Consider the following 25,160-nt stretch of genomic DNA (forward strand, 5'->3'; position numbering starts at 1 on the left):
TCTTCAGCGGTTCCCCTACAGGAAGATGACGATGGTGGTTGACGCGAAGCTATCTCGTGATGGATTGTTTGGTTGGCCAATCCCTAGGGGCATCATGCCACAATCGTCATCAGACGCACTGCGGACGCCGGCCAAGGGACGCACGACAACCCCCGACTATAATGCATTTCTGCATAAAAGGTGGCGTCGTTTTCTAGTTTACAGAGGAAGGTAGCCTGCATCGCTGTGTACTTCAAGGCTGTCTCCGGGAAGCAGTCCTTGTTGCTGGCTTTGTTCGATTTGGAATGGCGCTTAACATGATGGACTGTCTCTGAAAACGGCAACGAAGCCCTGTAAGGGTACATTGGAACGTGCACCCTCTTCTGCCCTGTTGCAGTTTCCCGCCCACTGGACGAGGAGCCCACCCGCCCTGCCCCCGCGCCACCCGTCGCTCGCGGCAACCCCTTCAAAGTCACCAAGGTGAGCACGGGCAGCTTAAAAGTCAACGAGAGGGAACATTTGGGACAGACTGTTCCCAGTGCCCCAGTCGTGAACCAATCAAACAGGGTCTCTTTTATGGGGATCCTCAGTTTCATGAGCAGCTCTGTACCTTCCTTGACTTCCCCGTGCTATTTACTGTATTCACTCGCATAATGGTCGCACTCGTGTAACGATCACACCCCTTAAGTACGTCGTCCACGTTCGATTTTTTTTTTATTTCCTGCACAATGAACACACCCTGAACTATCCTCAGCAATATGTCCTATGTGTGCAAAGTCTTGCTGATGATGGTAGTGCGTACCTCTGTTTCCTTCCCTTTCAAAGAGGACGTGGATACGTTATTGTGGCAGACTTAGCGATATAACGATATCGGCGAGCATGCGTTCAATATTGATGAGAAAGAAACTCTCACTGAATGCACATAAGGTACTCACAAGGCAAAGAAAAAAACTCGCTCAGGTTGCCGAGTCAGCCACCATGTCTGTTTTGATGTCCCACACTGTAAGAGTGGTATCCACTTGTTGGTGGAACTGTTGTCAGCTCGCAGCAAACTTGTACCGGCGCGTTCCGTAATTCGTGAAAAGACTGCATTTTGCGTCACTTTCCAAAGCGGCTGGCGGTGGTGTGCAGAGTTTCTATTATGTTTCTATTTATTATTTGTGTTGTGTTCATGAGAACTATCGTGAAAATTTTTACCCACGACTTCTTTGCATTTTCTGTGCTGAAAAATGTTTCGAGAAACATTTATCCCGCATAATGAACGCACATCTAAATTTGCATCGAATTAAAAAAAAAAAGTGCTGTCATTGCGCGAGTAAATACGGTAAACAGGACACCCTTTAAGTTTCCACCTGAGGTGGTGGGTGGCATGATATGCGTCGGCTGCCGTGCCGGATTTAGCCTAGCCTGCGGCCAAATTCATGTCGCCTCCTCTTGCTTTCACAACGGAGAGGGAGTTGTACAAGTGGGATCAAGGAAATGTGACAGTCCATGTCAGGGAAGCGTGGGACATCTTGCAGCAAGTGCGGGCTAGCTTGCAGGTCTCAGGGAAACAACCTTGACCATCTCATACAAGCCATGTGACGGTGTCCAAGGACTCGTGCTCAGCCTTGAGTACTCACACATGGTAGGCAGGCTTCAGTGCTTTGGCAGTGAGGGTGGAGAGGTACAGGCAGTATGCAGTACAACAGCACGACTGTCGCTCGCACCATACAAGGCTTGACCGCGTTTGCAAACAAGTCATTGGCGCATACCAACATGCCATACCCACAGGCCCAAGCGAGCACTTTTGGGACGTGCTTGTGCGGTAACGCACGCTTCTGTGTGGAACCATCTCCTACCGGGATTGCTAACTAGAAATCGTTTGCTGGAAAGTCACCAACCTCGGATCTACTATGGCATTGCATGGACATGGCTTTGTGCTGTTCATTCGACCCTGTTTTCGGACGCGAGATTCCGTTCCCTTGTGGGTGCAAGCTTGGCATTTCCTGTGTGCACCCGGCGCCCTCTACTGGTTCGCACACTCTGGAGTAACTGCTCAAAGAGCTTCGCTGTTTGGCCTCGGTAGAATCGTGGGTTTTGGGGCGAATGTCCCGAGTTGAAACCCAGCATGGTGACATTTTTTCCACCGGTAATTTTTTACTGTGAGATGTTCCTTAGCTGAATTCCATGCTTTCTTGTCATATATGAAGATGGTTGGTAACCTTTAGGTCAGTTTAGAGGTGGGGTGTGGCATATATCAGCACATCTAATGCATCTGGCAGCACGTAGAAAAATAGCAAGATTAAAATTTCCTCATAAGCAATTTAGGTGGCAAGACAGGAATTAATAAAAGCATCTACTTAAGCCTCATTACGTTATTTCGAGACAGGATAACCCAAGAAAAATTAGACCATATCAGCGCCGAATTAATGTCTTTAAATATTTGTTTTTTCCTAACACAATAAAAAATTGGAATACTCTCCCCAGTGATGTGGTCACAGCAAATAATTTTTAGACTGCCATTGAGGACTTCGTTTACTAGCCTGTAATAGCAACTCATCCACAACTGTGATGTTTCGTAACTTGCTGTTTCACTGTGATGCCAGTTTTTTGTAATTGTATGACTCATTTTCATTTGTGAACAATAATGCCATAATGGCACTGTAGGTATTTGCTATAAATGAACAAATAAATGAATGAATAAATAATTAAATAAATAAAATGGTCTGCATCGCTCTGGATGTGCCGGGCTTCTGTTTATGTGGAACGGAGTGTTGCTTTCATGACATGTGCTGCTCCCTTCCTACTCCCATGTGTAGCACCCCGTTGCCTTTCTTTATCCGTGCTGCCTCGTGAGAAGAAATTTCTGCACCCTAGGCGAGCACTGGGAGTGTTCCTCACGCGCACCCGACGACTCGGCCCACACGCTGACGGGCGTGTGTCTGTCTGCAGACGCAGCCCTCGGCAAACTCGGTGGCCACTGGCCGCAGCGGTGCCACAGCCGATGACAGCGCCAAGCCTCGAGCGGGCAATGCACCCGGTGGTGGTGTGCGGCAGCTGAAGCTGTTTGCGGCTGCCCGGCCGGGAGGGCCCGCTGGGGGCAAGTCCGGGGTGCAGCTGTACCTGGACTCCATTCGGGCCGAGCTGCTGCAGGAAGAGGCCGGCCTGACGGAGGACCAGCTAGTCAGCCGGGCCGTGGCGCGCTTCAAGGCCCTGGCTGCCGAGGAACGGGCGGTGAGCTGGCCTCTTCACGTACATGCTCCCACTGTTGTAGGCCGAGGTCTTCCGCAGTTGTTGGCTGAGGTGTGCCGCCGTTGTAGGCTCGCTGTTGTAGGCCGAGTCTCCCGCTGTTGTGGGCTGAGGCGAGCTGGTGCATGGCACTCTTGTTAAAGGAGGACTGACGTGAAATTTCCATGTTGCGCTTTCTTCGCTGCTGTGGGTGCCTACCAGCCCAGTAATTGTAGAATGGCACATTAGACGGTCGGTCACCGCGTAAATAATTATTTACAGCCTTGTTTATTCGTGTCAGTTTCGGTTTCGGCAGAATGAACACCGAAGAGGCTGCCATGACAGGAGGGTGCTCGTGACATCACTGTTTCTGTCGCACCACTGCCGGTCTGGAGGCGTGCGCGAGTGCACCCAGACCGGCCGTGGTCTCCACTATTTTCATGCACCCAGGCAGCACGACATCAGTCCCAACAACCGTGACGCGATATACACACGGTGTAGCAGCGTGCGCCAACCACAGCCAGCGCGTCGGCCACATCATGGGAGCCCCGACGTCGGCAATTTGGGGCCAGGAGCAGATGGCGTCATGCTGTCCCACTCGGGGCTTTCTCATGCGCGGAAAGATTGAAATGGATTTAAAATACAGTAGACTCTTGGTAAACGGAACTTCAAGGGGCCGAAAAAATTAGTTCCGTTTAACAGGAGTTCCGTTTACTGAGATGTGTAAAAGTGCACATTTGTGTGCGTACGCACTCTTCATACCATTTCATGAAACTCTAAGCACTAGGAGGTGAATGTAGCCGATAGGTTTTTAGAAAGCAAGAAAACTAAAAAACGGTTTAGGCACAGCATTCACAAAGTTGATTTGGCAACAATTAGTCACTGTGCACTACAAAATGCATCAGTTATCTTTGTTTGAGTCCTTGAAACTGCGTCTTCACAGAGGTTAGAGGCCTCAACTTCACGAGTATTATGAGCCACCGAATGTAGAATACGGCAACGCGGTAATAAAGCGCGAATAGCACCACGATGGCACGAACAAGGCAGAAGGAGCTGAGCCCTGTAACCTGAGCGTCTTGAATCGAGACCAAACGACTGGAACAAGAACTGCAATGTTGCATTCGCTGCGCAAACACGGCTGACCACTAATGAGACAAGGCTTACGAGGCCAACGAGGTCAAAAAAACATGGAGGAAGAAAAACAAAAACCAAACAGCCGGAAGCGTAAAAAGCCGATTCTCATCTCTATGGGTTTCACAAGAAGTTCCATTTCTAGTTCAGTTTACACGGTGGCGCGGAAATTTTAGTTCCCATTACTGAGAGTTTTTTTGCGTTATCTGAATACAAAACCAACCAACTTACAGGCGACTGTTCCGTTTAAGCGGCAATTCCATTTAAGCGATTTCCATTTATCGAGATTCTACTGTATGTTACACTGAATGGTTACTGTTGAAACTTGCTTGGAGATATCGCCTGATATGAAGAAAGCCGTTTACGTAGTTATCTCAGCTTTGAAATTTTGTGTCGGTACTCCTTTAAAGGGACAGCCAACTGCTTTTTGTGGAGTGTAGGAATCAATCTAGTCTCGAGGAACAAAGAGCCCCATGCAGATAGGGGCGACCGTGAAGATCGCAAGCTTTAATGGCAACTGAGGAGGACGAAGCAGCTTGAAGGAGCCACCCTGTGGTGATTGGCACCAATGATGACGATGACGTCATCGGTCCACCAGCAAAGATGACACGAAAGTTTCTACGCGGAGTGGTGCATGTGAAAGGCGGTGTTTTCTATGCTGAGGTAAGCTCAAGGAATCTCTGAATAAGTTGGTGGAAATGATTTTAATTTGGCACTACATTTTCTGAAATCTGAAGTGTCTAAACATGACGCTACCATACACATACAAACAGCTACGTGTCGGCTTCAACGTGCGATTCAAAAGCTCCATTGCGGAATGGGAAAGACCCCTTTGTTATTGTTTTAGGTGGGGACGAGATTTTAAATACAGTTAAACCTGGATGTAACGAATCTCTATGTAAAGAATTTCTGGATTTAACGAAGTTTTTCAATTCCCCATTGCCAGCCCCTTTGAAACCAGTGTGTGTGCAACCTCTGTATAACAAAGGCTTGCGACGATTAACCGTGATGTAATGAATTTGCTGCACTGATGAGCCCTTTTTTGCACTTCTGAAAAATCGGCTGGAGAAATGCACTAATTTAGCTAACCTTGTCTGCACCACAAACGACCGTGTGTTTCCCGTTTGAGTGCGGTGTCATTTAGGTGCTAGACCTGCCTTTTGGCGTGTAGTCGTGCCTCTCCACTGCTATCTGTGGTGTCGGTTTGTCGGTGATGAGTTCTGGTGCCGGAAAACGAAATGCTTTGTATTTTCAACACAAGCTCGCAATTTTAAATGCTGTCTCCACCGGCGAGAAAGAAGAAATGTTGCCGCCCAGCAGCACAGTATCCAGCTATCACACTTGAAGCAATTTTCGGTGCAACCAAGAGCCCCAAGGTCGAAAAGGCGCCCTTTCAGCATACATTTGGTCCTTGAAATGGGATGAAGCAACGAAAAGATTCAAAAGGCAAAAGTGACACTTGTAGGTTACGTTTGTGAATACGGGGTAAGTGACCTTGCTTCTTTTGTGGTGCCATGTAGTGACTAAGTTTGTGGGAAAGCAGCCGGCGCAAATCACAGTTTTTCGCCGGGCTGTGCCTAGAGTGCCGTCCGACGGTTATACTCCACTCCACTCCACTCCACTATATATCGTCGTCCGCCGGCGTTTTGTAACAAAATTGCCGCGTCTGGCCCTACATCGCTCTAGATAACGTAAAGCTAGGCAACCTGACCTAAACATAACATAACATGACCTAACGCACACAAAGAAATCACTTAATTAAAACACTAAAAATCACCTAAGTCATAAAAATTATAGTTCAATGTAAAGATGAAAAAAAAAAAGAATAACTGAGGCAAAAGCAGGTCTCGAACCACCGTTCTTGTGATCAGGAAGCTAAAACGTGTCCTCTACACTACAACGACAGATGCTTCGGCTTGCAATAGCCTAGTCTTAAGTATTCGAACGTCGTCGGACGGCACTCTAGCCATGCCTGCAGCGATCAGCTAGAGTGCCGTCGGACGGCACTCTAGACACTGCGTTTTCACTGCGAAACAAATCCTTTAAGGGCGAGTTCATTATTAGTGATGTCTAGCATTTTGGTTTCGTTTCTGCGCCATTCACGCGAGCCTCAACTCAAAACCCGCATGTAACGAAAAATTGCTATTTGTCAACTTTGTTAAATCCAGGTTTAACTTTTTTTTTTTTTTTTTTTTTTTTGTACCTCTTCTCATCTCTTGTAACTGTACCTCTTCTCATCTCACACACAGTTAAAAGTATTTTGCCACATGGCTGACTGTCATGGTCGCCAGCATTCGCTCTGGCAGCGTATGTAAAGCTGGTTGGTGTAAAAATTCCGCTTTCAAATTCTCTCTGGGCCTATCAGGAAAACCGTTTTGGTTCAAGGTGTTTCAAAGATGCCTTTTTCATTTGGGATAGACAGCACAAAGATCAGTTGGCTGGCGTCCCTTTAAGATCCGCTCTTCAATTCGTGTCACACGGGGCAGACTGCCTAGGCGCAAATCAAGCATGCTCCTTGGGGAGCAATGCCTGGGGAGCAAAGGAGCTTTTTAGCTCCTTGGAGAGCAAGAAGAAATGACATTTGATGTATAATTTTGTGAATGCGGGTTACGGACAAGTGTGTCGAATGTTTTTATATAAATCCTTCGGTTAGACGGCTTGGCTGTGCCAATTATGGAATACTGAGCGCAAGCAGCGTACATTGTTCCTTTTAAACAAGGGTGCATCTGCAAAATGTTTGTGGAAGTCACTTTAGTGGAGTGTTATAGTACTGTCGGATGGCACTCTAGACAGTCATTTTGTAAAGCCATTGTGAAATTCGAACAAAAAGTTAGTTCCCCTGTTTGTTCCCTTTGTTGCTGGCTGCTGCAAGGAGGCAGGCACATTGCAAGCCAGGCCAAGTAAAAATAGAACACTGTCAGCCATTATGGTGGCACGCGAGCGCGGTGACAGATTTCTAGAACGAAACTAGAGGAGCCATTCGTGGCCGCAGGGTGTTGCTGGGCTGGAAGAATGTCTGTGACTACGATAGCAGTCCACGTGGGTCGGAATGCGGTGGCATTTACAAGAGTGGAGCTAGAACACGAGGTCGTATACCGCATTTTTACGCGTATAACCCACACCAAAAATGCGAAAATTTTAGTGGCAAAGTAGGGGTGCAGATAATATGCAGGGTTTTTCCTCTAGAGCGCTTCACAGCAATGCGCATTGTGCCGTGAAGCTCCTACGCAGTAGCACTGGCGAAGCCTTCCATGGCAGCGATTGCGCAACACACACCAGGTCAAGGAAGAAAAAACAAGGACGAGTGCAGTGACACTGAGTGAATTGCGACCTTTGTCTTGCAGTCAGTGTATTCTACTAGTTAAATGCACGCTTTTTCTGTCTACATAGTATGTGCTGTGTTGCTTGAGCAGTAGCTTCGGCGCACCCTTTCCTGTATCAAATGTGCGGGCAATACGCAAGGATTTTTTTTTTTTCCCCTCTCTCCTCTTTTCTGGTGGCGGAAAGTGGGGGTGCAGATTATATGCAGGGGCAGATTATGCACGCGAAAATACAGTAATCGCAAACAGAACACAGCAATGTTTGTTCCGAGACAAAGCTGGCTACTTCCGGTACGATGCAGAACATTAAAAGCCCGTGCCCCGCCCCTAAACTGACCTAAAAAATGCCAAGCCACCCTTATTTACGAAAACAATACATAGAACTGAAAAAGAATATTTTGCAGTAAATAACAAACGCAGGTCTTGAAATAAATTCCACTCCGCTGGGACTTTAACCCAGGCTGCTCACGCCAAAAAAAAAAAAAAAAAAAGAGAGCAAAAAAAAAAAAAAAAGAAACAGAGTTCTCTATCCACTTAGGCCACTCAGGCTGTACAGTGGGTGTGTACAGAAAGTGGTGAGCTTCGTGCAAACACGGCAGAGATCACTGCAAAGTTCGCTGCTGCTTCAGTCTAGACGTCGAATGGGCGGAAAAGCGGGTGTCAGAAAACCACCCACACCCACAAAGTGTAGCTCTTCAGCAAGCTGGCCAGTCCATATCTTGGGAGCGGGTGCTTGGCTGTGTGCGGTCACCAAGGTAGCAGACAGAGCCCAACAAGACAACAAGAAGGAAGCTTTTATTTACACACTGATAGACCCGGCCCTACATTTTGAGCCGCTTCCTTTCACACGAAGGAGCCCTTGGGCAGCGCTGCCTTGGACCGCTTTCATGAAATTTGACCGCGATGGCACAATGGCAGCTAAACGGGCTTTTTACGTCGTTCTTGCTCGCACTAGTCTCCGAGACGTGTACACTGGGTCCTAGCAGATAAGATAACCAGTGTGCTGTGTAAAAAAGGGACAGCCACGTTTAAGTCCGGCAACAGGTTCGTGTATGGGGGTGTCTCAGATAACATGCACCAACTTCAAAATGCTGAACGAAAGTACCACAAACAGCCTTACTGTAAAAGGAATGGAGCTCCACCTCAGTGGTTAGGCGTTAAGGGGTCTTTGACCAAAAACTGTTTTTACAAGTATGATGATAAAAATTGGGAGGCATGTGTAGTTTTTTCATGCTGATTGTAGATATAAAGTTTGTTTTTGTGTAAAACGACTACATTCAAGTTTATTCGGATTTTTATATTTGATCTTTTGACAGCTTTTGTAAAAAAACTGCTGGAGTGATGCATGCAGCTGGAAAAGGTACCATTGAACTGTGCACAAATCAAGGAGTGCATTAAGACTAACAGTATCATTCTATCTGGTCTGTAGCAGAAGTTGCAACCGTTTGAAGTTTCGGCTTGGAAGGTGGGAACCAGAAAACTGGTTTTGCCGCCAACCAAGCCCAAACTTCAAACGGTCGCAACTTCTGCTTAACACTCCTTGATTTGTGCACAGTTCACACGTACCTTCTTGTTCAGATGCATCAGTCCAGCAGTTTTTTACAAAAGCTGTGTCAAAAAATCAAATATAAATATCCAAATAATTATATCTACAATTAGCATGAAAAACTACATATGTCCTACAATTTTTATCATCATAACTGTAAAAATAAACATTTTTGGTTTAAGACCAGTGTGCCTTCTAAGTGCACCACCAGTGACTAGAGATTTTTTCTCATTGTGTAGAGTAACAACACAGTATGAAAATGTTGTACGCTATTTATCCAACCACGAAGCCTGCCTCGATTCTTCCACATGGCATCGGTACCTTTTGTGTGTTGAGGCAGGACAAAAGTGTTAGGTCACAGTTAAGCAGTGGTGTCTTAGCTCAGTGGTGTCTTAGCTTTAAAGCAATACTGTATCGGTTAATTAACTCCCTCTCGCAAGTAAACGCTTAGCAGCTTTGATGCAGAGGTGCATGTTAGCTGGGACACTGTCAAGCACACTCATCCTGGTGGTGGGTGCGTATATAAAATATCCCCATGAATCGAGCATCATGTCAGCCGCCTCCGAAGCCACGTGGAAAGGTACAAAACGACCCCCGGGACACTGTGCTCGAATCGACTAGCTCTCGCAGCATGTTGTGTTGACTGCGTAGAAGGCCGCTGCTTTGATCCCACCATCAAATGGTGGACTCTCACACGCCTCCTGCGTTTACTGGAAATTAGATTGCATAGATGGTCGCAGCCGCATCGTAAATTTGAAAAATAAGAACGAAGCCGTAGTCAAGGTATCGAAAAATATCACCCTGGTGCCAATCATGCTGCTTTGTCGGGAGAAAATTTATGCGAGGTACACGCCCCGCTCCAATAAAGCGTCCGACTTGCAGGCTGGCTGCTGTAGACATTGAAAAAAAGGGGTGGGGGGATTCGTTAAGGGGCCGAATCAGGTCGGGCTCGAACAAGAGCCCCTGCAGCCGATGCGAAAGCAATTTTGGCGTTGCTGGAAGCCCGTCGTTGTCTTGTTGTCTGCTGTTTCAGGAGTGGAACCAGCGGGCCAAGCGGCGGAGCCCAAGCCCTGTGCGGAGCGCCAAGCGGCCCCGGCCAGAGGTCAGCTAGTGGAGGGCGGCAGCCCGTGTTCGTCGGCCGTGTCCAGCAGGCTGCACACGATGGCAGACTCCACCTGCGGGCAGAGCAAGCGGTGCACGCGATGCTTAGGCCCCGTCCCGGCTCGGGAGGGCCGCCGTCTCTCTCACCCCAAGGATGTACTCGCACGTCTGCGGCTCCAGCAGGTAGAGGGACACGCTGTCTGGGTGGCCCTTCACTTGGCGGCACCTGCATTGGTGGTAGGGCAGGGCACAGGTCCTGAGAGAGGTGGCTTCTCCACAAAGTGAAGGGGGGAACATCCTTTGACAAACAACCAAAGCAGGGTAGTACCGGTATTGGATGCCTACGCAACTGTGGGTATCAAACATTACGACTGAGATCTTAAAATTTGCAAAAGGTGTTATCTGACCACAGCTGTGCAGAACCATCAATGTACGTTTTCAACTTTTACCAGAGCTGCAGCAGACAGCGTGGCACAGGTGCCAAATTTCCCGGCTGTACATATATCACTCAGGTTACAAAGTTTTTCATATAAGTGCCGCACAGCTCTATGGTTTACTGCTGCATATATATAAATCTGACAGGTGGCACTTTGTTTTTGCTCATCTGTATGTTTTTTTTTTCTCCTCTCGACCTTTATTAATGAAAAAATGAAAATGAATTGCTGGCATGGGCAGTTGAAATTTGACAAAGCCGTGGTTTCCACACCAGATTCCACTAAATCCTGTAGCAAACACCTGGAAGGCAATGCCAAGTGTGCGCAAGGAAAGCGTGCGAGAAGCAAGATTCCACAAGAACCTGCCTAGATAAAGCAACAAACCCCCTTGTATAGTGCAAATAAATGTGTTCTTTCCACATGACCCGCTCGTCTGCCTTGAAAGCTTGTTATTCAAGCTGAACCATCCTGAAATGAGTATAGTGAGCTCTGCAGTAGTGACAGGGTTATAATACAGCGAAATCTGCCGTTCGACCTTATTTGGACATGTACTACAAACCTCGTGCACTAAAGTGCCGTGAGTGACTCATCCTGGGGTAGTCCCGAATAAGATCGTCCCTTCCTCTTTTAAGGGGGACGCGGGGATCAGATGGCGAAAAGTGACCAAAAATCGTTTTTTCGGAAGTCACATTTTCGGATTGCACGTTTTATATTCTATGCGTCTGCAAAGTTTCCCCGTCGAAAACGATCGCGAAGTGCCAAAGAAAAATATTTACGTCAGCTGAGGTGACAAATTATTTCCGCAAAATGACGAAAAAACGGCAATTTTCGCAGCGCTGTATCTCCGGAACGACGGCACCGGGCGCCGCCATCTTGGTCGCGTTAGATTGGCAGAGTCTTCAACTTCCGATTTCCTGTCGCTGCTTTCATTGTCGCTCATTCACAAACGCACAAACGGCGGAGAATGAGAGACGGTGAAACGAAGCAACCGATAGAATCTAACACGCGATTGGCTCTCCGGCCGCGTTAGCTAAGACGGCTCTCCGGATTGGGTGCCGCCATGGCCACAACAAGATGGCCGCCGGGCGTTTCGGCTGACGCGCAGTTCGCACGCACTCCGTGTCGCTCGGTTTCGCGGTCGGCTCGGTTCCCGTTCAGTGGTTTCATGCATTGCGATTCCGTACAGTGACGCTATCGTTATCGCGGCGATAATGCTTGAGATCATGCGCCAGATAGGGAAGTGCGCGGCTCGAAAGACGCATCGAAAACGTGCCCGCGACATCGCCGTGGGGCGTCCTTGAGTGGGAAACTCGGTGCGTCCGTGTACAATTGGTGTTCGTGAAGTGAACTTTTGGACGCATTGCCGTGTTATAAAACGCTTAGTTATTGCTGTGCTTTACAGCGAGCTCGCGAGCTTCAGGAATGGAATGACCGGCTCGCCAGAAGTTGCGGCGCGCGCTGCATTGGCGCGACGTGTTCGGGCAGCGGCCGATAGCGGGATCGGTTGCTATTGCGCGCGAGTAGTAATAATTGATGTACGCAAAGTGTAATTTAATGGCAAAAGTAAAGTTGCTAAACATAGTAAGGTTACCTAAATTACGATCGTGGTGAACGTGCGCGTCGGGGATTGTAGGGAAGAAGGGGGGGGGGGGGGGTGCAATGAACCACGTTACCCGGCTTATTGAGAAACTTTTTCCGTGGCTCTAAACTAGTTCGTACAACCAAGTCTGGGATTACACAATTATATTTTCAGTATTAAATTAATTAGAGAAGATGCCGTAATGTTACAGCGTTTAAAAAAATTTTAATGTCACTATTTTTTTCTATTTTTGCAATGTTTGCAATTATAATGTCCATTTTGCAATGCTTTTTTCGCCTGAAGAAGAGCATGGCATTCTTATAATATTAATGTTGTAATTATGTAAAACAAATGTATATTCTGCCTTCAAATAGCTCATCTTATGCGTGTGATGCCCTGATATAATTTTTGACACTGAACAGCCTCATGTACTAAGCTGTAGCTTCATCAAGGTTATGACACCCAGAAATAAGCTGAAAGTCTGCTGGCACATTAATAAAAAAAAACCATGCCTTACTCTTCATTTTGGAGACAGCTATGCATTAGGCATACATGAAGTAAAATATAGGTACCCTAGTAGCCCATAGTAAACTTTTTGGTACACTCTGCGTAAAACTGGTGCTTCTGCCATCTAAAGGCCTACACATAGAAACCTCCAATGAGCCAGGAAGGCATCCCAGATGCACCAAATCAAAGGGCAAAGGTATGCGAGGTTGTCCCCAAGCAACGACAGCAAGGACTATGCTGCTGGTGCAGTTTGAAAATTGTGACATCATCGTAAACTTTAAGAGCCGTTTTCTCAAAAGTGCATTTTACGAGTTCTTCGTTGCTCGTGGAAAGGATAGCGTGGCCATCACTGGGCAGATTTTGACCCTGTCTGTTTTATTTCGATCCTTGAAGAGTTCTGCAGGGCGAGACAGTCTTGGATTTTCATTTTAGGGCCTCGTTATTTTTTAATGTGGAATTTATGGCTAGGTCAATTATGTCCTATAGGTTACAAGTGAAATTATTCTTTTCTGTAAAAAAAATGAAGGGTGTAAAAAAAATTTGAAGACTGTCTTGCCCTGTAGTGTTCTTTTGACTATAATTGAGAAGTATTCAGAACTTCCTAGCATGTGTCAATACCTTGCTAGGCTTTTCACGAGCAGGCAACATGTAAACCTCTGTAACACAAGAACTACTGAAGGTATCATCATGAAATTTTAAATTTCACCATTTGGAGTGCTTTCCAATGTGCTTGCCAAATTTCATCACTCTACGCCAAAAAACAAAAAAGTTCACTCCGATCCCCACGTCCCCCCTTAAACTGTGTATGCCACTGCACTCACAACTCATCTTTCAGACAGGCTTAGCTACAAAGTCTGCGTTGGTTCATAGTTGCATCATCCGTGAAAGCATGGTGGCTTTCTCTGCTGCCCATGTCAGTTTACAGTGTCTTCGCCGTCCTCGTGCTTGCCAAAGTAACTGCCATGGATGGGTCTCAAACTGCCCTTTTGACTCTTTCAAAGGCTCGTCCTTTTTTAAGCATCCTTTCACAACAAGTGCAAGAGCGCTGTTAATATTAATCCTTGATGATGATCTGATTGTAGGGTTTAACTCGCCGATGCAACGCAGGCGATGAGGCGCACCGTAGTGAAGGGCTCCGGATTAATTTTGACCACCTGGGGATCTTTAACGTGCGCCGAAATCTCGTACACACGGGCGTTTTTGCTTTTCGCCTCCATCAGAAAAGCGGCCGCCGCGGCCGGGAATCGAACCCGCGACCTCGTGCTCAGCAGCGCAACGCCTTAGCCACTGAGCCACCGCGGCGGGTCAATATATATTAATCCTTGGCCATCTTCGTGGCCACTTTTGTCACGGCTGCCTTCCTGCGTAATTGTCCGCTTTCGCCCTCTCGCTTCTCTTTAGACTCACTCATGCGCCTAGGGGCCCCTGAAAAACAGTATCACAACAACTGAGAAGAAAAGAAAAAAAATGCGGCTCTCTCGCTGTGATTTCATTATAGTGTGTCATCAGCTGTAGGTGGGCGTACGCGTCAAGCATTGCTGGAGTGCTGTGAGCACCAAATACAGTTGCCACATTGTGCACTGCAAGCTGTCATGAAGTTGGCTTGTAGTGTTCATTTCCAAAAGAGGATCGTTTTCTTTTTTTTTTTTTTTTTTATATAAAACCTATGACAAAGGTACTGAGTACATACGTTTTACAGAGAGCTTTTAAGGACAATTACGTTTCTTATTCTCATTACCCCAGGGAACAAGGTTTAACTGTACTGGTTTCATTGACTTGCACTTGGTAGAAGTACCACTGCATGAGTCCAACCAAAGAAGCGTGCTCAGGCCTTCTGGAAATCTGCCACATGGGCTTGAAGCGACGTCAACCATGTCCTCGTAATGTGGCCAGTGCAACCGCCACAAGGCTGTTTAGAAAAGGGGCCGCCAGAAAGGGAAAGTTTCAGAAAAGGGAAAGCCATCGCTTCCGGCCAAATTCATGCAGGTGTTACACAAGCCAGCATCTGCCAATTCACCCCACAGGGTTTGACCCCTGCACACCACTGCAACCGCAACGCTCTGGTTCGACCACACTTCCCGCTCGAAGGTGCCGGGAAAACAGTCCCCCCTGCTGCACTGGGTGCACAACTGGAGCTGCACTCACTTGAGGCGCACTTCCACGCTGCGTGGCTTCCCCGTCACGTCACAGGGGTCCCCAGATGCATAAAAGTGCGACAGGTACCTGCAACCACCAGGCACACCGCAATTGGTCAGTGTCCTCGCAAAGCATTCCTTCCACTCGGCAGTCACAGGTAATGGCTAAGAAACGAGTACACCACTTGCATGCGCATTAAAGATCCAGAGTACATAAGCTGAATCGCTTCAAATGAATCTACGACTGAAGAATGCCTCACTTCCTGTGTTCGAAAGTGCAGAAACATGACGAACGGCATCTTGGTACAATTTCCCGGGTGCCATTCGCAGCCACCTAAGGGCGTAAATATTTGGCTAGCAAGGCAAACGACACCATAGGGCCCAGTATTGCTGCCCTCAAAGTGGCTAGTATCTCATTGGCTAAGGCTGTGACCACCCGCCTCGGCACACATCTGGCCAAATGAAAGCAAACCGTACACACGCAATGTCCTGGTTGCAAAGCAAGACCAATTGTCGGATGGGTGCCTGCATTTGGTAACCAATATATATTTGAGGGAAACCTGTCGCTGCAATCGTGTGCCGTCATGAGTGCAGCCATAACCGCTAGCAAGGTTTCTCGCCTACTTGGCTAGCAACACAGCTTCTTTTCCCTCTTGATGCAAAAATAAAAAAATAAAAAGGGGTAGCATTTTTATATTGTTCATCTTAAGGGGGCAACACTGGTCTTAGAACCTGTTTTTTTGCTTTCTGACCAATTTTGACAAAACTTCACGGGCTTGTTCATTTTTTTTTTTTTGAGCTAATTTCAAATATCTAATTAGTTCTGATGTAAGGTAACTAGTTTCCGAGTTAATTAAAAATTTTCCTTCATCGTTCTTGAGAACAATAGGAAAAAAAAACTATTCAACAAAAGATTACGAGCAAGACATGAATATATACCAGAAGTTGTTGACAATAAAATGTGGAAAGCAGTTTTTTTTGTTTTGCAATCACATACACGTTTACATCAATTCTAACTTCAAAGTTTGAACTACTACTGCTAACCAATTAAAAATAACACTCATTAAACAACTACTGAAACATAAAATGCAAAATCTGCTTCCCATATCCCATGGTTTGAACATTCAGCTTTACCCTGCAAAAGAAATGAACCTCCTAGCTGCAATACATGCTGGGATGCACCTATTGAAAATTTTGTATCGCTGCGATACCACTCGAGGCGAAAAAGTGGGGAATTATGGGAAAATAATTATTTCTTTGTTGAAACCGGGCCTCTATGGCTTTTATGAGTACCTGGTACTGTTCCACGTACAGAATTTTTTTGGGAAAAACTGTGCAAATCAAGAGCAAAGTTGTATGTACAAAAAAATGCTTCTTTTGTGCAATTTTTTTGGTCCCAAAGACCCATGTGCCCCCTTAAATGAAGCTTCCAAAGTATCCCTAACAAGTACACCTTTTGGAGCTCCTCCTATGTTAACAAAACAACTTTAAATAATCATTTACAATAATGTTATCCTTGCAGCGACGGGCAACTCTTCAGCCTGTTCATCAGCCAACTATGGCAAAGGCAACTGGAACCTTCCTACCCAGTGTATGACGGCACACTCGCTGAAGTGCAGCTCGCATAGATACTATCAAAAGATTCCTCTCCAGTGTACAGTGAAACCTTGCTTTAAACCGTACCCGACGGGGACGTGAAGAAAGTGCATACGAACCGGCACTACGGTTTATCCGAATGCATTAGGTTAAAGGGAAACCGAGTCGGGGATTCGGCTTGACTACGTATAAAACGAAACTACGCCTTGTGCGGGTACACTTTAACAAGATTCCACTGTACATTAGTTTGAATCTTATGTGCTACACCAGCCTGGACAGGCAGGTCACACGGCAGCCGACAGGGATGTTCAGGAATCTGGATTGATCGTGGGCTTTAATACGCTAACATACTCCTGGGCTATGAGATGCGCCGTACTTGACGGCTCCGGATTATTTAACCTACACTGAAATCTCGACACGCGGGCATTTTTCACCTCCATCAGAGAAGTAGTCACTGCAGCCGGAATCAAACCCGCAGCCATAGGTCGGCGTACTCACTCGTGAGTACACTCATTTGTACTCATTTGTACTCAAACTCACGAGTGAGTACGATGATGAGTGATCACACACCCAGAAAAAAAAAACAGTGAGTACGATGACGAGTGAGTACAGGGGTAAGTCCACTACTCGTGAGTACAGTACTCATGAGTACACTACTCATGAGTATGAGTACTCATGCGTACAGTATTCATGAGTATGAGTACTCATGAGTTTGAGTACTAATGAATATCAGTACTCATGAGTACACAGTACTCATGAGTACACAGCACTCATGAGTACACAGCACTCGTGAGTACAATACTCGTGATTACTGTTTTTGCGAGTGCTTGCACTCTTGAGTATATGCACTCCTGAGTACAGTAGTGCAAACAAGAAAACGGACGACAAAAGCTGCCACCCGAAGACACACAGAAAAACGCAGTTTACGGCCACGGCTGCACCGACAACCCCCGAGCTCCCCTGAGCCCGACCCGGCCTGAGAACAAGAGGAGACACCAGACGCAACACGAGTGCTTACGTTCCGTTTCGCTTTCTCACATGTACTTGCCTTCGCGCAGTAAGTCGCTCAACGACAGTGCACCGCGTCAGACGTTTTCTTCCTCTGTTCTGATTTATATGTAACCTGTGTTTTTTTAATCAATTAAACAATTTATTTTTTCTACTTAGTCTTTCATTCGAGCTACGACCTAGCTAACAGTGCAGATAAGTTGATTATTCGTGAGTAATACAAATTGAGTACTCATGAGTACAGATTGAGTACTCATGAGTGCAGAATGAGTAGTACTCATGAGTAGTACTCACGAGCAGTAGTACTCATTGAGTACTCATGAGTACAGAGTGAGTACTCATGAGTACAGATTGAGTACGAATACTCGTGAGGACAAATGAGTTTGAGTACAAGTGAGTACAATTACAAATGAGTATTTGATGAGTGAGTACGAGTGATTTTGTAAACAGACGAAGTTTTTGAGTCTGAGTTTGATTGAGTACAGCGTGAATGAAAAAAATTGTGATTGAGTTTGAGTGAGTTCTTTCTGTTTTGCCGACCTATGCCCGCAGCCTTGGGCTCAGCGACACAACGGCTTAGCTAACACTGAGCCACCGTGGTGGACCGATGTTTGGGGTACACAAGAAGAGGCGGTAGGTACTTGGGCCGTGTTCCCTTCTTGGGCTTGCGCTCGGGGCGGTCCTGGAGCCACTTGATGTGCCTCTGGCGGTCCCAGGTGCCCAGCAGGATGGTGGTGCGCTCCCGGCCCTTCTCCTCGTGGAACTGGCTCACCCGGTTGCCGTAGCAGAACTCGTACTTCCACCACCCGGCACCCTGCAACACAGACCGACCGAGGAGTGTACCAGCGTCGTTTCTAGTCCCTGTTTGGACTTTTGCACGAGTTGCAAATGAAAGCGTCGACGGAAATATGCAACTGAGCACGTGAAAAAAACTTCACAGATACTTTATAATCCGGAGTCCAAGCCGCATGAGCATTTCTGCAAACTGAACATTGCTGAACGCTTACTAAGTAACACAACTTGATGAAAATACAGCTTGCTTTTCAAATTAGAAGCCACTACATTTGGTAACGTTTACATATGTGTTCCCGTGGTTTTTTTTTCTCATGACTTGCGGAAGCCTCTGAGTACTACGTCAACTTTCTGCCGACAGATGGCAGGCCAGTCAACTTGCCCCATACTTGACCCTGTTTGCCTTTGACACAGAGACCAACCGTGGACCAGTTTTAAGTGCAGAGCACTTTAGGGGCTCGCCTTGTCGAAGCGGTTTATATAGTCATAACCGCTCGAAGCTCGTGAACCGCTGGCACTTACACCTCCCCGTTGTTTAGCACAAAGAAAACTGCAGAGGCAAAATATACGTAATTAACCGCCAGCGCCCGCGTTCATTTAGTTAGGAATGCTGCTCATTGGGTTGGTTTTTACGATAGTAGGCAAAAAAAAAAAAAAAAAAAAGCAGTGCAACGCTGGCACGTGTGGGAGGAAAAGCAAGCACACAAAAAAAAACAGAACTCCCTCTGGCACAGTTTCAGGCAGGGGGCGCGAGCACTGCGAAGGCGGGAAATTTGAATTGCATTGTGTGGTAGCACTGAGCGGATAACGGCACTGAGCCCATTATGGCAAATCGCTGCTTTGAACTTCCGGCAGCATTCATATTGAGTGGAACAGCTTTAATTTTTGATACGTGAACCAAATGGGAGTTTTTACAACTGGTGTGTATTCTGTAACTGAGATTCTCAATGCAGGAAATAGTGATAAAGGAGGAATGCACAATTTAATATATTGGTAACTAAATTGCACTTCAAATGCATGGTGTTTATGCTGACAAAGTCACCAGGACCTGCAAATTATGTCGTTAAATTGGGCTTTTTGCAAAATATTGTTTTTTCGAAAGCTGAGGTACAACTTTAGTCGCATCAAGTACTGTTGGACAATTCATTACTGAGACATGAAAAATGGCATCGTAACCCTTCAAAAAAGGCAGCCATGGGTGTTGAGGTTGCAGGGTAACAAATCCTAATCCACTACAACCCTTCAGGTTAAAAAGCTCAACTTGGAATCAATTTTGGTGAGCAGATACTGTTACAGTGGCTCAACGCATTCATGGAAACTCAAACTAGTTTTCACAATCGGTACGCACATGATAGTGAATAATTTCAAAGTGGAATCTTAATCTCTTGTAAACGTCACATACACCTGGCTCATCCAAAAACAAGTGTGTAGGTGTCTGTCACATGGCCATCAACAGCAGGGGAAGTTATAAAATGTTTCAGTAACATACATGCCGAGTTCGGTAAGAGGGCTACAGCATACATAGGTGATCGGTCTGCAGCTTGCCTGATGTCTTTAAAGGGACCCTGCAGCACTTACCACTGACTGCTCGAAATGTATTTCGGGGTAACGTATAGTGTCCCAGCAATCTCCTCCCGCAAGAATTACAAAAATCCATTCACTATCACCGAAACTATGCGCAATGAGAAATTGCGCATAATTGTTCTGTCTCAAACAACGCAACGAAAGCTGTGCGCTCTCTCCTGGAGAGGGGGGCGGCTCGCGGCGTTCTCTTTGGCAGCCTTTGATATACCACAGGCCGGGGAGTTTTCTCCTTTTCTCTGCAATGTGGACGGGTCTATTTCCAGTCTGGTGCCACAAAAAAGCAGGCACGGTTGCCTATTACCAAGCGCACGCTCATGCTGGTAGGGCATTTTTGAAGCAGTAAGCGTTTGTTGTCGAGCGGACTCGTTGAAAGGGGAGTACTGAGTTCGTCCTTGGAAGTCCATACGCACTCAAAACACAAAAGAAAAGCCAAAACTGTGCGTACAGGTACAGGCTAAGAAGAGGTTGGTACACAGCACCGACGACGGGGGATGGTCACAGGAAATGCGAGAAATAAGCCGCGAAGTTGACCAGCAACAGCCAATAGACAGCCATTGCCGCAACAACATCTTTTAGGCCATGCCAGGGGTGCATAATGAGGAACACCGAAGAGGGCGCGGTTGGTTTTTCTATGTCTTTCACAGCAATTTGCACGCTCACCGCTTCACATGCACGTGTAATATTTGGCTTAGGAATTACTGGCATTGTAATCTAAACGTCGCGCAGGTTTACTTGCACCGCTCAAAGAGTGCTGCAGGGTCCCTTTAATCACAGGGGCTCATTGATTATCAGTCTCCAACTCACTACGGGCATCTTTTTTTCACAGTCCGAATCTGGCATTCGTTTTTTACATTTCTAAGGTGTGGGGAATCCTTGGGCCACCCCTGGACTATCTGCGGTGAGAGAAACACTGTAAATCGAAGAGCTCCGCCGTCACGACACATCATTGTATGAACAAACACTTCACACAGTGGACCAGCCAATCCCCCAAGGACCATAATGCAACACTTTGTTGACACTTGTCCCTCTGGCGGTGCTGTCGTGGGAGGCTCACCCCAGTGAGGCAGTGGCTGCCCGCCAGGAAGTCCTGCACCAGCTGAGAGGCCTTGTCAACCGGTGGCTCTGGCACGGGGAACTTCACCTCTTCCTCCTCGACGTCGAGGCCCTTGGGCCGTGTGGGGGCACCGCCCTGGGCCACACACTGGATGCGGTTCTCCGGGAAGCCGTCCAGTCTGCAAACAAGAACAGGGACAGGGGGAGGGGGATTGGGGTACTGGTGCATACACCAGTAAAGCTTTGCACCGAACAAGAGGTGGTGAAATCAGCTAGGATACATGACCACTGCCTCAAAGTGTCCCAGTACTATCTCTGTCACTGTTACACAACCTGCACTGCTACCAGAGTGACTCACAACTGAATGTCACAACTGGTTCTAGGTGCAGTGTCTGGTGGGGAGGAGCACATAGGTTGTAGCCAGCCACTGGCCTTTTGCCTACAGGCCCCTTACCAGTTCCCCACATTCACTGCAGGCAAGCTTGATTCCCAAGGTCACCACCGAGCAATTTCAGAAACTTAAACCTTCAAATTGCGCTATTCTCAAACAGGATCTTCGCTGTCACATAGCAGTTACGGGCTGTGGCATGCACCACTTGGCTAAGCTTGTTGCATGGGCCTGTACTTTGCACGGCTCCTCACTGCAGTTCGTGAAGAGTAAGTGTGGGGATTAACGTAAACTGTGGGAGCACAAGCCAGTTTTTTCACCACTGACATAGAGATAAACAGTGAGCAGTACCTGTAGTCCGGGTGCGCGCACAGGTAGGGCGTCAGCACGACGGCCTGGTACTCGCAGGTGGAGAGCTCGTCGATGCTGAGCACCTCGTTGCGCGCCTCCTGGTTGCACACGTAGAGGACGCGCGTGTTTCGCTGCGCGCCTCCGCCCAGCTCGCACGCTGTGCCGCCCGTCATGTTGACTGCGAAGTACGGCAGGTCCACGCCCCCTTCCAGCCGAATGCGTCGAGGCGGCTGATGCTGCGAGCCACCAACACCGCTGCGAACCTCTAGCGGCCGCCCACACCGCCAATCTCAACCCGCACTTACCTTTTCCACCAAGTAGTTGGCCTCTGAAACAGACAGCACACGCTTGCTCACACTGTTGCCCTCTAGGGCGCATGACTGACAAACCTAGCTGCCTGGAAGCACCCCAACTAGCATCATCTACATCTACTAGTTCGTTTGGAACATTCTGTTCTTGTGAGCAACCGCTAAACAAATTTCGCTACGTGGGTTTTCATGCTGGCCTGGGTTCGAATCCCGGCGAGTCTGATCTTTTGTGGGGGGGGGAGGGGGGGGAGGAGGGGATAAACCAGATTTTTTTGCTGCAACATGTTCTCTGAGGTAGTTGTACGCATTGTCGTTGAACATAACAATATTTTGGTATCTTTTAGGTCGGTTTAGCCTACCAACATGATTATTAGTTCGATTCTTCTAGTAGGGCCCCCCTAAAAAAGGCGAACCTGGAGTGCATCTAGGCGGCTAGGATTTGTCAAATGCGCCTCCCGATCACTGCGTCAGAGGAGCCATACCGTCGCGTTCCATCTTCTTGGTGTCGTACTTGCCGAGGTAGTACTCCTGGACGGCCACCTGCGGCGTATACGACGTTCGATGAACTGCGGCCACGTATGTATATACTCGCTCGCGCGTCGCGTACCTTGTTGGCGACGCTCTCCTCATGGTACTGGCGGATGCTCTTGCCGTGGCACAGCTCGTACGTCCAGTACTGCTCCAGCTACGAGAGAAGGCGTCGTAGTCGATCGACGCACGCGCATCGAAAGCGGCTGCTGGCTTACGCGATAGGAGCAGAAGAGCCGCGTGAAGAGCGGCTTCAGCAGGGCCAGCGGCGACGGCCCCGTGTACGGAGTGGCCGCGCTCATCTCCTGCGATCGGCGGGGCAACGGGCCGTGTACAGAAGTCAGGAAACAGCGCGCAGCAGCAGCGGATTACCTCTCGGGTCAGCGGCTTGGTCGGCAGCAGGCACTGATAGCGCTCCTTGTCAGCCGAGACGATCCACAGCGAGTCCATGTTCTGCGACGACGGTCGTGTGGGTGCACTGGTAACGTCTTCTCGGCACGTCTTACCTCGGCGGGAGCCAGATCCCGGGGCGTCGGCGATGGGCCCGGCCAGTCGATGCTGAAGAGCAGAGAGTCGTCGACGAGGTTGCCACGAGCCGGGCAGCAGAGCAGCCAGGCGGCCAGCGCTGCTCCGCAGAGCAGCCGGCCCACAGAGAATGTCATGGTTTTCACGCCTCGGGCAGCGGTCTTACCCCCTTCGCACTCCGAGGCCTGTGGAAGCGCATCGGCTGCAGTGTTTTTAAATAACACGTATTACATATCTACTTCCCCTCGTAACCCGCTGTTCTGCTCCACAGCTGGCCGCGATGCGCGCGACACCTGGCGACTCCTTGAGCCGTCCTGTCTCTGTGCTTCATGCTGTGCTTGACCTCTTTATTTCATGGCAGCGTCTTCTGCCACGCGCGTGGCAGCAGCCACGCCCCCCTGGCAACGGCTGCTGCCACGCGTGACGTCAGAATGACGTCATAACATTATTAATTGTCATTATTTTGTGTAGTGTAGTCCGAAATACACATTTTTTTTATTTGCAGTACAAAATAACGCACCATTGAACTGCTAAAACTTTTCTAAACAAATAATTTTTGTTCTTGCGGGAGCAGCCGGCGATGCTGCTGCTGCTGCCAGCTGCCGTATCGCGTACATGGAGTCGCCTATCCGAAAGCGGGACGAAGCTCCGATTTTCTCGGGCCGACAACGTAGATAAACCGGAGTTCATATTGTTGGAAGCACTATCTGAAAACGTGAGAAAGTTGCTTGTGATTATGTATTGCGTGGGGACCCAGCCAGCCTTTCCAGACCGCAGCAAAATAGCCGCTCTCGAGTAATGTTGACCTGTGACCGCTTGGTTATGCTTGGTGTACGCCGATGGTACTACCTGCGTAGTTTCAGCGTACGTCGCACAGCCGACTGGCCCCGTTCGAACAAGCTAAGTTCCACACAAGAAAAGACACCGTCCGAGCGTAATTCTGTGAACCTTGCGACGCATGTCGGCGCGGCGGCATCTGCTATCAACTGTTTGCACCACGGCAAGTTCAGAATGCTTAAATGGGCGACCTGAAAGCGCGGTGTGTGTTCTCGAAATGAAGACAACTTAGCAGCTCCAAAAGATAATCAGAATGTACAGTGCCGAGAACGAAGGGTAGTGGCGGCAACTGTTTTTTACAAGGCACATGTGCGCATTACAATTAGAGACAATTGCGTCAAGAATAGGAAAGGTAATATTTGGTGTCCCCACACATGTACCACGTACGTACGTACCACTACAGTAGATCTCCTCTTCTGAAATATTAGCAAGGAAAACTTCCGAAAATCGGGAAGTTCTTATTTTCTAGTTTGCGAAATTGTAGCTTAAATTTTGTTTTACACCCACGATACGTTTTATGAGCAGAAAAGTCTTGTGAGCATGCGCCACAAGCATCATAATTGCGTGATATTCAGCGCTTAAAAAGATTTCCTAGTAGAAACCAAAGATTTCGTAGTAGAATACATGATTCTACGACAGTTTAGGACCTGCGACCTTCAAAAGGTAGACTAGCTAGACGCTTTATCTCATAGCTACTGCACTGGTATAACTTTCACGTCTCACTGTACCGTGGTGTACGCTATGTTGGCCAGACTTGACTGAGTGCCTCATGCAAAGGAAGTTAATACAGGACACCCAGACGATAGGGTCAGAGAAGAGGCTGTACAGACGGTAATAGGAAGGGTGTACGCTTGGCCGGCCATCATGTCTAATACACCTACATGCACTCCAGCATATGAAAACCTATGGGTTCTGCAGAGGCTCAATAAGCAACGTCAAAGAGAATCTTAAGATGTGCCTGGAACGTGAAAGCATCTGCGGATTGTTTGTGTAAACAGGTATAAGCAGCGAGCATGCTGCAAATGTAATTGATAGGCAAACGTCAAGGCTGTCATGGGGCGAATTTAACAAAAAGAAATGGTGAAAAAGATCCCAATTTCAAACTACATTGATGTTATATGTGCATGCACTATAAACACAGTCATCAATATGTTAACTGTACGTAAACACTAAAGTGATATGATCAAACGGAACTAGAGGCCCCACTACAATCGCCCAGTTATGTTTCTTTGCAGTGGAATAGGTCGG

The 25,160-nt window shown here is 47.7% G+C and overlaps 2 protein-coding genes across 2 annotated transcripts in view; one reads left to right on the forward strand and one right to left on the reverse strand.

Annotated features, from left to right (window-relative positions):
• LOC144149579 (WD repeat and HMG-box DNA-binding protein 1-like) overlaps positions 1–10,718 on the forward strand; it is a 52,457-nt gene extending 41,739 nt beyond the window's left edge. The window contains exons 22-24 of the mRNA XM_077681216.1: positions 377–459; positions 2,914–3,195; positions 10,220–10,718. Coding sequence (XP_077537342.1) covers positions 377–459; positions 2,914–3,195; positions 10,220–10,297 — 443 coding nt within the window. The 3' untranslated portion in view covers positions 10,298–10,718. The remainder of the gene's footprint in view (positions 1–376; positions 460–2,913; positions 3,196–10,219) is intronic.
• LOC144149580 (endoplasmic reticulum lectin 1) lies at positions 8,422–23,378 on the reverse strand. The gene is made up of 12 exons (XM_077681218.1): positions 23,057–23,378; positions 22,923–23,003; positions 22,769–22,855; positions 22,630–22,707; positions 22,505–22,562; positions 22,020–22,042; positions 21,715–21,950; positions 20,977–21,154; positions 18,188–18,360; positions 14,953–15,030; positions 10,435–10,513; positions 8,422–10,361 (listed from the first exon to the last, which is right to left on the reverse strand). The coding sequence occupies exons 1-12, from the start codon at positions 23,210–23,212 to the stop codon at positions 10,290–10,292; spliced, it is 1,299 nt and encodes a 432-aa protein (XP_077537344.1). The 5' UTR covers positions 23,213–23,378; the 3' UTR covers positions 8,422–10,289.
• Positions 23,379–25,160: the final 1,782 nt, after the last annotated feature.

The sequence above is a fragment of the Haemaphysalis longicornis genome, unplaced genomic scaffold (genome assembly GCF_048455015.1).
Source record: "Haemaphysalis longicornis isolate Haplotype H1 unplaced genomic scaffold, Haemaphysalis longicornis Haplotype H1 scaffold_8, whole genome shotgun sequence".
NCBI classification, from domain to species: domain Eukaryota; kingdom Metazoa; phylum Arthropoda; class Arachnida; order Ixodida; family Ixodidae; genus Haemaphysalis; species Haemaphysalis longicornis.